This window comes from Penaeus monodon, chromosome 14, assembly GCF_015228065.2.
Source record: "Penaeus monodon isolate SGIC_2016 chromosome 14, NSTDA_Pmon_1, whole genome shotgun sequence".
Taxonomy (NCBI): Eukaryota; Metazoa; Arthropoda; class Malacostraca; order Decapoda; family Penaeidae; genus Penaeus; species Penaeus monodon.
The window spans coordinates 40778786-40792669 of NC_051399.1; the positions used below are offsets into that span (position 1 = coordinate 40778786).

The window sequence follows — 13884 nt, forward strand, 5'->3', positions numbered from 1 at the left end:
TGGCATCCTGACCGCAGTCCCTCATTGGTCCGTTTCTTCTCCTCCAGCTGGGCCTCCAATTCGTCCGACAGCGCCCGTCTAGCAGCTATCATGCCTTCTAGCTGAGCTGCGGCCTCCTTCACCTTGGCCGTCTCTGCCCGTGCTTGAGCCAGTTCTTCTTGAGCTATGGGATGGAGTGGGAAGGGGGATTAGGGTTGAAAATCCTGCTTCTCCTTCTGTATTTCAGTGCACGGACTTGTTTTAGATGTAGATATTTGTTCATATGTTATGTTTCTGGGAGTCGCGTTCACTACAAGTAGTATGTGTGCCCGTGAGGGTCTGTGGCCATAGGGCAAGATTTAAAATATAATGACATTCCCTTACACGACCTGGGGAAGTTCAGTACCCGCACAAGCAGTTATGATGTGGTTATTACTATTGCAATTTCACTAGAGGAATAATCAGCAGCTCACGCCTGACTCTGGAGTACTCCGATTCAACTTCATCACTGTTATTATTATTATTACTTTTATAATGTATTATCATTTACCATTTATAATGGCCAACATCACCACTATATGAATAGTAACTTTAACAATAATGACATGGCATGGTAGGACTGTGGAAGTCAGTCAAGTAGCTTATGCAAATGCAGTAAAATAGTTGTTCTTAGGACAGTTAAGTTATAACTCACAAGTCTAGCATGTGATGTGGGATGAGTACAAGACATTCAAAACTCAGTTACCATAATACCCATATTACTTCTTGTACATGTGAACAGCACCAAGGGACGCAGTGTGTGACCGCTGATTTTATCCAAGCAGTACACTTTGACTCAATGGGTTTTCCTACGCCCGACAGCGCCAATGCTCCGCCTACGCATTTTGAAATGATTGCATGTGCTTGGTGCAGCAGATAAAACCTTAAGTTTCTAAGATTGGCAACAATGCAGTGTCTATTTCGAACATGACTCATCAATTTATAAAAGTCTATAATTAACTTCATTTTCTTAAAAAAAAAAAAAAAAAAAAAAAAAAAAAAAAAAAAAAAAAAAAAAAAGTTTGATAAGTAATCTTTTATTTAATTGGCACCGGGAATTACTCCATATTCAAACGGTATGCTTTTAGGTTTAGGACTTTACATATATGAAGTAAATATGTAAGAATAACAAAATTTACTGCGACTATCAGAGTTACACTGAACAATTACCTGTCTTGTATCAAACGTTTCCAGATTCTAGCTGTCAGTCAAGTGAATGGACTTTTCATGGTCTACAAGTTACCATCATTGTTACAGTGCATCATTAATTTAACGTAAAACGGCTACTCTAGAATATGGAGCTGGGATTTTATCTGGTTACCTGATTTTATCTATTTTTAGTGTTTTTTTTCGTCCATCTTTCACTACATGGAATTAAATCGATTTCTCTTTTTAAGCAAATGTTGTTGTGCTCACTTAGCTTTCCTGCTTACAGCCTACACTCTACAAATGATAGACGTTTCTCTCCTACAAGGTTACATATCTTTTATTAAATTAAATTATCACGCCGTAAACGTGGTATTAATGTCTGATGTTATTTTCGCCTGCCTTTCCCATATATTTCACGAATCAGTAACTATTTGCGAGGCTTAATTAGTGTTGATTTGATGGTGTTACAGTTAATTGGCGGACGTGAAATGTTTATCAACCGAGACATTATATGTAGCGGCCCGGAACTCATAAGAGACATCCTATCACGGCATGTCACATCAAGAGATTTTCTACATTTGTCGGAATAGACACTACACTTACACTTACATGTACACGTGTACACATACATACACACACACACACACACACACACAAACATCTACATTCTTATAAATATATATATAATATATATATAAATATAAATATATATATATATATATATATATATATTATATATATTGTGTATGTATGCGTGCGAATGAATAATTATCCAATATCTTTCTCCTGCAGGATGTAGGCCTGACTCAAATCACGGTATAATTGGATATGACGCCTGACACCATAAATACAGAATCTGAGCTTACCAAATAGTAGAACACATCATTCCATTAAAGTTTTCTTCTATATATTTTTCTTCGCAAGTTGATAATAACGGTAATGACGAAGGTGTAAAATCCAAGAAATCCAGCAACCACGACAAAAAGTCTTGAAAGCGACGGGAAATCGGACATATTTGTAGCGCATGACGTAAGCGAGGGAAATCAAACGAGCCAATTAGATCTGTGCTGGAACGTGACGTGACCACAGGCACAGTGACATTCAGCACGATAGAACCAATCAGATATGAAACAGATCATCACGTGACAATAGAAGCCGGGCCTAGAAGGCAGTTGAAACTCTAATCAGTTCCACCGTGGCTAGGCAGTGTCGAGCGAGATAATAACCATTTCGATTTCATTACAAAATATCATCTAAGTACTGTGCCCGAACTGTAATACATCTTGTCATTACAGAAAAAAAAACAGTCTATCATCAGCTCTTCGTCGAGGCCGCGAAACTAAAACCTCCGCTGTCCGATAAGGAACGGCGGAGCGATCACGCTTTCCGCCTACAACGACCTAGGAGACCCCGAGATAATGCTTGAGATAAGGTGTGGGTAAAACTGTTACTGGGTCTGGGCTCTAACCTGATAACGAGTGGATATATTGTGCTCTCCCGTGTATTGCCGATATTTCTCTAAGCACCTCCCCCCCTATCCCCTATTCCCTGATATGTATCATGCTCTCCCCAATATTGGGACCGATGTGTGAGGGAGCTTTGCTTCGTTTGCAAAGGAAATAAGGGCGAAAACTATTTGAAAAATATATTGTTCATCGGAAAATCGGTGTTAGGCGTCATTTCCAAATTTACCCAAATCACACTAGAGATATTACTTTGCGGCGCTAGCTTTGGGCGATTGCATGCCCTGCCTTGACCAATCTCAGTTGTTAGGCTTCGCCCATGGCACGAGCCGAGCGCACAACCACGGCGGCGCACACACGTACGTGCTTGAATGTTAACTAGCATATTTGGTTACAAGTTTTATTAGCCGGATTAATCCTGTTCTAATCAAAACTACTGAAATTCAACCTAATTCTTAGAAGACACGTATCAAGGTCGTTACTAACTGTATACTATGTATTTAGACATCATGCAATAACACGGTATATTATGGAATATATTTTTATTACGCTTTTTGAGAAATGCCTTGTTATATGTTATTCAAAATACAGTCATAAGCTTGCATAGCGTAAATTTAACGACATTACATGTTTAATAACGACTTACAGAATAAATAAACAGGTAATTATTGACGTTTACACGTGTCAACTTCCGCTGCCGTGTGATTACCATCTTTTAGAATCCTTTACCCTTTTTTTTTTACCTTCTCTCGCCCTTCTCATCTGTTGCATTATGGACTCCTCATATTTGCTGATACTATCAAGTATCAGATCCAATTTGGGTGCTTTCTCATCCATTGCCATGCGACAATAAGTCTTGCAATAATCTTTTTTGAAGAGGCGCTTGATTTATGCCTTTGATGAGGTCTTGATGACGTATCACTCAACTTTTTCTCTCGATCGTACGTTTTTATATGTTGTTGTACGCGCATTCCCCCCCCCCTCCCAATCTACTTTTTAAAATATGCTAATGCATCTTTTTTATTGCTTCAATTACTCCTTCTCACATATGACGATAAGTATATATTAAGGTTCTATTGTGTAAAAGGGGAAAACAAAGCCAGTTAAGAGTAAATAACGTGGTTTATTATTCGTACAATATTTTGGTACTGTATTTAGACTTTACCTGTCTGTCGGTAAAGATAAAGTAAATAGCAAAACACGATAGATGTTTGTAATTTTCTGACATTTGTCTAATGAATACCGCAAAATATAATTTTTACTAAGTATTATTCGAGATTGGTTCGACTTGGGTTAATACATTGTAGTAACATGCTATTACGAAAGTATAATATATAGCCATCCCTGAAGAAGCATTTTGGTGCATATCGTAATTATATGTTAGGATACTTTAATCACCTCCAAACTTATTTTGATACTGAATTATCGTCCTAAATTCCAAAGAAACAGCAACAATGAAACCGAACTTAATGGTATCGTTTACCAATGCTCTTTATCGTAGAGCAGGGGTAACAAACTCACAGAAAATATCTCCGGTTATGCATAAACAAAACCGAATATGAATTGCGTAATATATCTGTATATATCTGATGCTTCACGTTTTAACTCACAGTTTCTTATATTCTATGTAAAATACAAACCGAGATAAATAAACAATAACGTATGAAAGCAGGAATATATATAATAAAAAAACTCTATAGATTCAACACTTCGAAAAGTGAATTGTCATACAGCGATGAAGACCTATGTGAAAATGCATCATACTGCAAGGAAAACAGTAGAATAAGACATAAAAAAAAGAAAAAAAGAAACAGAACTGAAGAAGAGATGCTCAACTGACCGAATACTATTATACCACACAACGAGCCTAAAAGCCACGCTCCCAATAAAACCTGCTTAAATACGCCATGGTAAGCAGTAATGACCTACAATGTAGACACGAAAAGAAACGAACAACAACTTAAAGAGGAAAAAATGCAAAGAAACAGTTTGGAGCAAAGACGCTCGTTTGACTCTCCGAGCCTCGCCAGCACACAGCTTCAGTAGCGACCTGGACACAGAGATGACAGGTCAGAAGTTTGAGTACGATGAGTCAGGCTCGACTTTTTTCTATTTCCTCACCTGCTTCTTGGGACTGATTCTTGTCCCTTGTACATTCTACTTCTGGCCAGCCGGCGAATCTGAAGGTAAAACTGAGTGGGGTAAGGCCGATAAAGACAGGAAAATGAGTGTCATTTGGGTTGTAGAAGTGTGTGAAGGAAAAATCAGTCGTGTTTTTGTTTTAGTGAAGATTTAATACCTCTTTCTTTTTTTATTCGGCATTCGCGTTGTCATGAGCGCAGTTAATTGTCTCCTATCTCCGCGTGTGTGAGAAAAAGAGGAAGAAGAGCGAAGGAAGAACAAGTGTTGAAAGGAAGAGGAAGAGGAGGAGGACGGGAAATAATCACGGAAGAGGCCAAAGTAACGGGACTTGTGGAGTGGAACAGATGTTGTGACAGACCCGGCCTCCTGCACCTGTTCCATGCCTTCCTGCTCGTTCTCGCCTTCGAAACCTCGCTCGTTCTCCACCCTTTTGCAAATCCGTTTTTTCCTCCTCCTCCTCCTCCTCTCTTACGCCTTTACCCTCCGCCGTCGTCCTCCCGCACCTTCTTATTCTCTCCTCTCTTATTCTCTTTTTGTTTTTGTTTGGTCTTCTCTCTCTCTTACTCCTTTTTTGTCTTCTCGCCTCGTTTACCTCCTTTACACTTTCCACTACTTGTGCTATATCTTCCAGAAAGTCCACCTGTTTTGTACTATCCACCGTCTCCACCTGTTCCACACGTAGGCCTACCTGCTCCACCTGTTCCACACGTAGGCCTACCTGCTACACCTGTTTCATTTGGGTGCGTGGGAATGGCAGGAAAGAGAATGATGGGAAAACAAGGGAAATACCATATGTAAATTGACCTCTTGTGATTTTCACGACCGTTTCTTTTCCTCCGTGTGGAGAATCATCCAGGAAAGATTGTAGGGTATATATGCAGGCGAAATCTTTTAGTTTTTGCATTCTCTTTTGATGTGAGTTGCGTGTAACCTCGTTCTCTGTTTCATTATGTGAAGGCTTGTGTGTCCAAAGAAAGTCTCGGATCAGTTTGATGAAAATGTTTTTGTTAAGTGCTTTGTACATTAAACTTTTGGTATATGTTACTGAGAGTGATGCTACCCTCCAGAGACATAGTCCAAAACAAGGGTATTATGCAAACCCAAAAATCCAGACCTATCCTTTCCCACTTTGTTATTCCGTAGACAAGGGGAGGCAAATCCCTCTGTCCCCCCCCCCCCCCCTTTATTAGCACCATGTGCCAACTTGCAGAAAACACGACATCAAGAGCTCTGGCTATGTGAGGGTGTTGTGGACTTAGTCTGTGAGTGGTGATAGGCAGCAGATATTTTTGTTATTTTGCGGTAAATGTGAGAGCAGAGCTGCTATCTCTGTATTGTTTATGACTCTATTTCGTATACTATATGAGATGGCAGTGTCCTTATCTCTCTATCTCTGTGCATTGTTCTTGGTAACATTATCTAAATTTTCATTTATATCGTATACGTGGATATGTACAAATTAAAGCACTATAATAATGCGATGGTACCCCCTAAAACGGAAAAGTATTTTCACTTTTTCGCCAGCCAACATGCACTAAATGTACGTTAGTTTATTGCTCTTTTATAGAATCAAAAGTTTGCAGTGTCTAGGTTCTAAGATAGTAATTAAAGATTTTTAAGCCCATGTATAACTATAATCTTTCTCTGGCTCTCTTCTTTCTCTTTTTCGTTTTCTATCTAACCCCTCTCTGTCTCTTTCCCTTCCCCTCCCTCTTTCTCTTTCCCTCCCCCTCCCCCTCTCTCTCCCTCTCTCTAGATGAAAAAATGTAAAATGTTTGGCATATGAAAATTTTATTGAGTTTTGTGTTGAGCTTGCATACATGATTTTATGTTTTAACTCCAAAGAGTTTTCCTTTGACCTGCATAAATGTAACTAGCCTAATGCACAAATTGCAGTAGTGCAACATGTCTTTCAGATGCATTAGGCAGGATAGTGGGTGTCACTCTCTAGTGAGTAGCACAGAATTAGGATAGGTGGATATAGTGAATGGACATAGGAGCGATAAACAAGTTTCCCAAAGTGTAATGAGGATTGCAGATCTTTAGGTATGTTAGGTTAAGTAAAGTTAATTAACCCTTTCCCGACGGGTAGTATTGATAGTGGCCCGGGCCTCGCTGCCGTGGGCTTATATCGTCGCCCTAGCATGCGCGACCACTCATGCCAAGTACCAGCATCCCATTTCTTCGTAATACTACGAGCATATGTTGTATTTTCAGTTTTCATTATTTTCTAAAGTCTCTACTTGCCATATTTCCTGATAAATCGAGACTGAAGGGTATTTTTGTTGTTTTATAGACTCCATAGTTGATCATTATTCGGTCTATAGTCTGAATAAAATAAGCAGTGCATGGCATCATGGAGTTGATTTTTTTTTTTTTTTTTTTTTTTTTATTCATAGTAAAAATGAGAAAGTGTTAAAAATGACTTAACCACATTTTCAGTGGCAGAAAAATAATATTTTGCTGTGATTGTAAAAAAAAAAAAACTCATGGCAAGTCCATACATACACCATGGCATGTACGTACATGCCCCCAGCAGATAGTCCCGCCATGCCATGGCATGTGTGTACATACCACCCGTCGGCAAAGAGTTAATAAAGTTTATTGATGTTAATAAAAAAAAACGCAAACTTGATGTGAGATCTATATTTGAGTAACTTGATGCAAATCCTTCTAGGCTTATCAGCTTGATTAGTAAAGTCGCCAGTCAGACCTAGTGAAAGGTAATTGAAATGCTTGAAGACCCTTGCAAGTCTTGAGATATTCTCTCAATCTCTTGAGAAATAATGGTAACCAGGATGTTGATATGTGCATATATACCCTCCTGTCAGTCAAGGGAACTAACAACACAAGATATATCTTACTGCTGTGTATTATCTTGTCATTTGTGCTCATGATGCTTTCTAAAGGTCCAGAAGTTACTGAAAGTTGATATAAGCTGTGTGCCAGTGGCTTATAGTAATCTCATACTTCTCATATGTATCAAGTAGACTACCTTGTATTAGCTAATATTAGTGATGTTTTCATTGATCCTTCTCTTTTACTTATCACAAGCGTTCCTGATAAAGACCTTCTACATACCCAGGTGATACACAAACTGTTTTCCTCTTTTTTTTGTTTTGTTTTTTATGACTATTCAAAATATGTAGCTTTAGTAGGATAATCAAGCATGGTGTTTTAGACTTGTTCATGTACAGTACTTTATTCAGAGTAAAATGTCAACTCAATGTATTTATTACTTAACCCTTTGCCGACGGTTGGCATGTATGCATATGCCATGGCATGGCGGGACTATCTGCCATGTATGTACATGCCATGGTGTATGTATGGACATGCCATGAGTTTTTTTTTTTTTTGTTACAATCACGGCAAAATATTATTTTTCTGCCACTGAAAGTGTGATTAAGTCGTTTTTAACACTTTCTCATTTTTACGGCATGGGATGCTGGTACTTGGCATGAGTGGTCGCACATGCTAGGGCAATAATATAAGCCCACGTCAGTGAGGCCCGGGCCACTATCAATACTACCCGTCGGGAAAGGGTTAATTAACTTTACTTAACCTAACATACCTAAAGATCTGCAATCCTCATTACACATTGGGAAACTTGTTTATCACTCCTATGTCCATTCACTTTATCCACCTATCCTAATTCTATGCTACTCACTAAAGAGATAAGCTTCATAAACTAAAGTCTTACATAGATAATGATAAGCTCCTTATAACAGAGATAACAAATTCAGGTAGAAAAAGAAAACAGGAGTAAAGATTATATCATATATTTATAGTTACATCTAGCATTACTAGTAGTGATTAGACTATCTTTGTATAAAAGCTTTCTTCAATAATTTTTAAAGTGACTGATGATGATGAGGAGGATCTCCACATGCTTCTGCCAACACCGCCATCATCATCGACAACGATGATGATGTCAGTACCACTGTCATCATCATCGTTGTCATTGTTTTTATACTCATCGCCATTCTAATTATGAACTGTTCTTAACATTTTTTTGTAATGGTTTTGATTATGGCAAAAGCATTTAGAGTCTACCTGGGTCAAATACTCTAAGTAGCCACTTAAACTGTATTTGATAATTTTAGAGTTGATGTTATTGTGATATTCTTCTACCAGCAGAGGAGCAGGAGAAGGAGAAATGTGAGATATTCCAGCGAAAACACTCCAAACTAAGGAAGCCAGAGAAATGGAAAGGACTCCAGAAAAATACACAGTAAGTGTCCATTGTAATGATTATTATTGTAATAATATAGTAAAAGTAATCCCTATCACCACCACCACTATTAACCCAAAGCCGACGGGGAAAATGAATAAAAAATGGGGAAAATCCTGTGCTAATTTTTAATATTTTTGTGAAATGTCTCAGCACATCGATGGCTCTGCTAGTGCTTAGCCACAAAGGAGTCAATTAGTAGATCTTGTGACCTTACCTGATTTCACCTTTCCTTGTATTGGCGGGAAAAACAAATTGTTTACTAGTGCTATGAATATCAGTGTTGTTATTTTTATTGTTAACATTAGAATTAATATAATATTTTAAACATTAGTTACAGCAAAATAAGATAGTAAAAAATATTTTCGTAAATCAATGAAAAGGATGAACGGGTGAGACAGGCAGTACTCGTAACAGGCTCTTTGGTGACTTAGTACAAGTATAGCCATCTATGTTTAAAAACAATTAAACAAGTAAACTCACAGTGGGCATGGCATGTATGTACATGCCATGCCCACTGTGAGTTTACACTATTAATTGTTACACATAGATGGCTACACTTGTACTAATTCACCAATGAGCCAATTGTGAGTACTGCCTGCCTCGCCCATTTACCCTTTTCCTTGATTTACGAAAATATTTTACGTTATGTTATTTTGCTGTTGTTAGTGTTATAACATTATAGTAATTATAATGTCTATAATGGAAATAACACCATTATTATTCATAGCATTAGTAAAAAGTATGGTATTTCCACCAATTCAAGCAAAGGTGAAATCAGGTAACGTCACAAGATAAAAAAAAAAAAAAAGAATGAGCACAGCATTTTCTTGGTGGCATTGGGTTGATATAGCTAGTATTAGTAATAGTAGTCACTACCATCACCCATCACCATCTGTCACTCATGGCCCTGTGGCCTGTCATTAATTAAGGATACATATTTCCCTGACAGTTAGGTCTTCACAGACCTGCCAGCTGTGTATTATACCAGTTTGTATAATCATAAACTCTGAAAGTGATACAAACTACAAACAATGAAAGCAAAAATACAAAAAGAACCATGTACACTTATTCAGGGAATGACCCTGAATACTCAGCCAACCCATGGAAACTGAGGGCTGGTATGATATCCTCCATGAGGAAGATAATTGTGGTGCTTGGACAGAAGCAACCGTCTGCCTCTGGAAGTTAACACCCGCTCTTGGCTCTTTTTTTTTGTGTACTTCATAGAGAAGCATCAGTCACAAACAAATATTGCTGGGTATTCCAGGCTATAAAAAATGGGTTCTTACAATAGGACAAATGGATCATTAGAGTTGAAAATTGGGAAAAACAATATTTAAGATGGAAGAGTTAACAAATTCTTGCCTATGTAACACTTATTGGTTCAGGTGATGAAGTTCTTGATAAAGGAAATGTATGAATGTCATTGTGTTTGATATCCAAGGGAAATCATAACATAAGAAAAGACATTGAACACTAAAACTGTTATACATGTCAGATGAATGAAAGTAAAAGAAATGATAATCCAGAAGGTTATAATATACAAGGGGGAGGTAATCCCCTTGATCATTAAAATGGTCAAAGGAATGGCACCATTAGGTGTGCCATCTTCAAATCTCTGAACCATCTTGTTCATGCCATGGCTGACTTACTTGTGGCTCCAGGTGACATTTTATTCACGTCACAACCGTCATGTCCTGGCAACGGTCATAAGGATCATGCATTACATTTTATGCTGTTCTTTATAAGGAACCCTCATGCCCACACCGCATGCCCTGGGGCATTGCCTGAAGGAGAATGGGATGTTTAATACTATGATTCTCTTTTCTTTTGTGTAAAGGGCAAATTTTAGCAAATAATGATTCACTGCCATGCTTGGAAGATGCCACACACCAAAACTTCTGTCAATAAAACCACATTCAATCTTACACACATCATGCATTTTGGAATATGTAAAAACATTAAAATCACGTGATATAAAAAAAATCTCATCACTTTGTTGGTGTGGCTTGGTGGCTACTTTTCACTGGCTTTGTCTGAAAAAGGCCCTGGAGGTAAGCCCAGTTGGAAGCTCATAATACCTGGAGCAGATATTCTTCCTGTGGCAGTGGGTTGATAAAGGGACATGGAGTATGTGCATGTCCACAAGAGACCCCACAATGCTAAAACTGCACTCTCCCTCATGAAAGCTCAGAGTATGCAAATATTTCTTGAAGATGAAAATATTCCTTGGAAATGCGTGAACTCCCATCAAAAGCATAATGCAAATTCCCCATTGTGCGCTTACTGTCTAAAGGATAGGAAAGTAAACAGCCAAGAAAGGCAGACAGTTGCCTTCAGGATGTCAGAATTAGTGCTTGTTATGCAAATATTGTCAGTTGCACCATTTATAACAGAGTAGCACTTATAGATTATATTAATTTATTATAGACACTGGAATTTATTGTAGGCAGTGGTCATGTCTTTGATATGATTAGTGATATAAAAGTTTTTCCAGATATGTGAATAATACAAACACAATGGCACAGCCCTTCAGGCATATAAAACTAATGTCTGAATTTTAGCACTCTGTTTAAATAGAGGCACAACCAGAATGATGAGTAGATACTTTAACATCTTACCCTGTATTGTTGCCAGTCATACACACTGTTCTGTAAATAAATATTCATCAGTCTATCAATCCAAATACTGCCCCCCCCCCCCCCCCCTCTCTCTCTCTCTCTCTCTCTCTCTCTCTCTCTCTCTCTCTCTCTCTCTCTCTCTCTCTCTCTCTCTCTCTCTCTCTCTCTCTCTCTCTCTTTCTATCTCTCTATCTCTACCTATGTCTGTATCTGTATCTGTATCTGTATCTCTCTATATCTGGACTTGGCTGCAATGATGCATTGCTTATGTTGGTGCATAAAATGCAGTCTGCTTTAGATAAGGGTCATGAATCAAGGCTTGTTTCTGAATTTTTATACAACTTTTATCACTGTTAACCATAAGAGTTTGATTTTTAAGTTGCAGTCTGTCGGTGTTGGTAAAATTTTAGGTATTTGGACTGAATTTTTGACAGATACATTGCAGCGTGTTCATATTGATGGTAGTCTTATCTCATATTCTCATGTGTCTTCTGGGGCTCCTCGGGATAGTGTTCTTGACCCTTTGCTCTTCATTTTATATGCAAGTGATGTGGTCTGGCATTACTAATAAAATGGTTGCATATGCAGATGATACTTCTCTCTATGCTGATATTCCTTCTCCAGCAACCAGGGAAAATAGTATCTGACAGTCTCACTGTAGATCTGATGGTAATTCAAATGTGGTGCTCTTGGTGGGGCATGAAATTGAATCCTACTAAGTCCAAGGAAATGATAGCGAGTCAGTCTAAATGCAGTTGCCTCAGCATCCAGGTCCTCTGATAAATGGAGTCTTAATCACTTCCGTGGATAATCTAAAACTCTTAGTTGGAATGCTTGATTCGTAGCTTACATTTGAATTGCAGATGAGGAATATGGCCTCGGCAGTTTCACCTAAGTTAGGCATCATTTGCAAGTGCAGAGTCACACTTATGATTGCTTGGTCGTTGTTTTAATTCCTGCCTGACTTAGATTTGGACATTGGGCATCATAGGGATATTGGGGCTCTTTCAGTCTGATACAAGATTGTAACCGATAATTCACATCCACTCTTTAAGTTTTTACCTAATTTTTATCAACCTGCAAGAGTTATTAGAAGTTCTGTAACCCTCAATTCAATGACATTTGCTGCAAGTTGATTGTCTACTTCTCAGTTCTCTAGATGCTATTTGTAGGCTTTGGAGATTGTAACTTCTCCAAATCTCAATAAGTTTAAAAGATCACCTAAAATGTATTTACTACATTAATAGTTGATGATTTTCTGTCTTTTCTTTGTTTCTTTCTTATCTGTGTGTTGATCTGCACTGACACCTTTGGTGGTATAATTTTTAATTTTTTCAGTGCCTATATGTATATATACACATATGATATATACATATATGTATATATATATGTATAAATGAATATGTATATATATATATGTATAAATGAATATATATATATATATATATATATATATATATATATATATATATATATATATATATATATATATGTATGTATGTATGTATGTATTTATACATATATACATATATATGTATCATCATCATCATCATCAGCTTGTATCAGTCCACTGCAGGATGTAGGCCTATCCCAGTCTTTTCCAGCTTTGTCTGTCTTGTGTTTTTTGTTTCTAGTCTTGGCCCCCAAATTTCATTATTTTGTCATGTCATCTTGTCATTGGTCTGTCTCTAGCTTCTTTATGTTATATATAGCCCAGTCTGTTACTTTCTTTGTCCATGTGTTGTTCTGTCTCAGACATATAAAACCTGTTCATTGCCATTTATATCTTCCACTTTTGTCTGTTCCCTGATCCACGTTGCTCTCATCTGATCTCTTAGGCTAATTCCCAGCATCATCCCTCTCATAACTGGGAGGATGCATTGGTTAAAGACTTCTTTTTAAACATAATGGCAAGGGGAGCCTCTTAATCTGCTACTATGTCTGCTGAAGGTGCTTCAGCCTAGACTGATGCATTGCTTTATTTTCTCTTCGCTAGATGTTTGTCTGTATGAGTTGCCCTAGGTATATATACTTGTCCAATACCTCTGGCGCCTCGCCTTGTACATGTATCTATTTGAATTGAACTCTACTGTTGAACATGATCTTAGCTTTTTTCTTGTTTTATCCTAAGTCCGAATTTCAGACTTTCTCTGTTTGGATTGCTTATTAGTTGCTGCATTTCATTTGCTGAATCACTGAACAGAACACCTTTTTCAATTAGTATTTTATCAGTTTCCGTGTGGAGCTTGATGGTTGC

At 37.8% G+C, this 13884-nt stretch overlaps 1 protein-coding gene across 4 annotated transcripts in view; it reads left to right on the plus strand.

The window, feature by feature from the left end:
- Positions 1-4659: 4659 nt before the first annotated feature.
- LOC119581147 (translocation protein SEC63 homolog) overlaps positions 4660-13884 on the plus strand; it is a 25666-nt gene continuing 16441 nt past the window's right edge. Inside the window, exons 1-2 of one of the 4 annotated variants that reach the window (XM_037929496.1) lie at positions 4660-4831; positions 8907-9003. In XM_037929496.1, coding sequence (XP_037785424.1) covers positions 4693-4831; positions 8907-9003 — 236 coding nt within the window. In that variant the 5' untranslated portion in view covers positions 4660-4692. The remainder of the gene's footprint in view (positions 4832-8906; positions 9004-13884) is intronic. The other 3 variants (XM_037929497.1, XM_037929498.1, XM_037929499.1) reach the window with 3 other exon arrangements.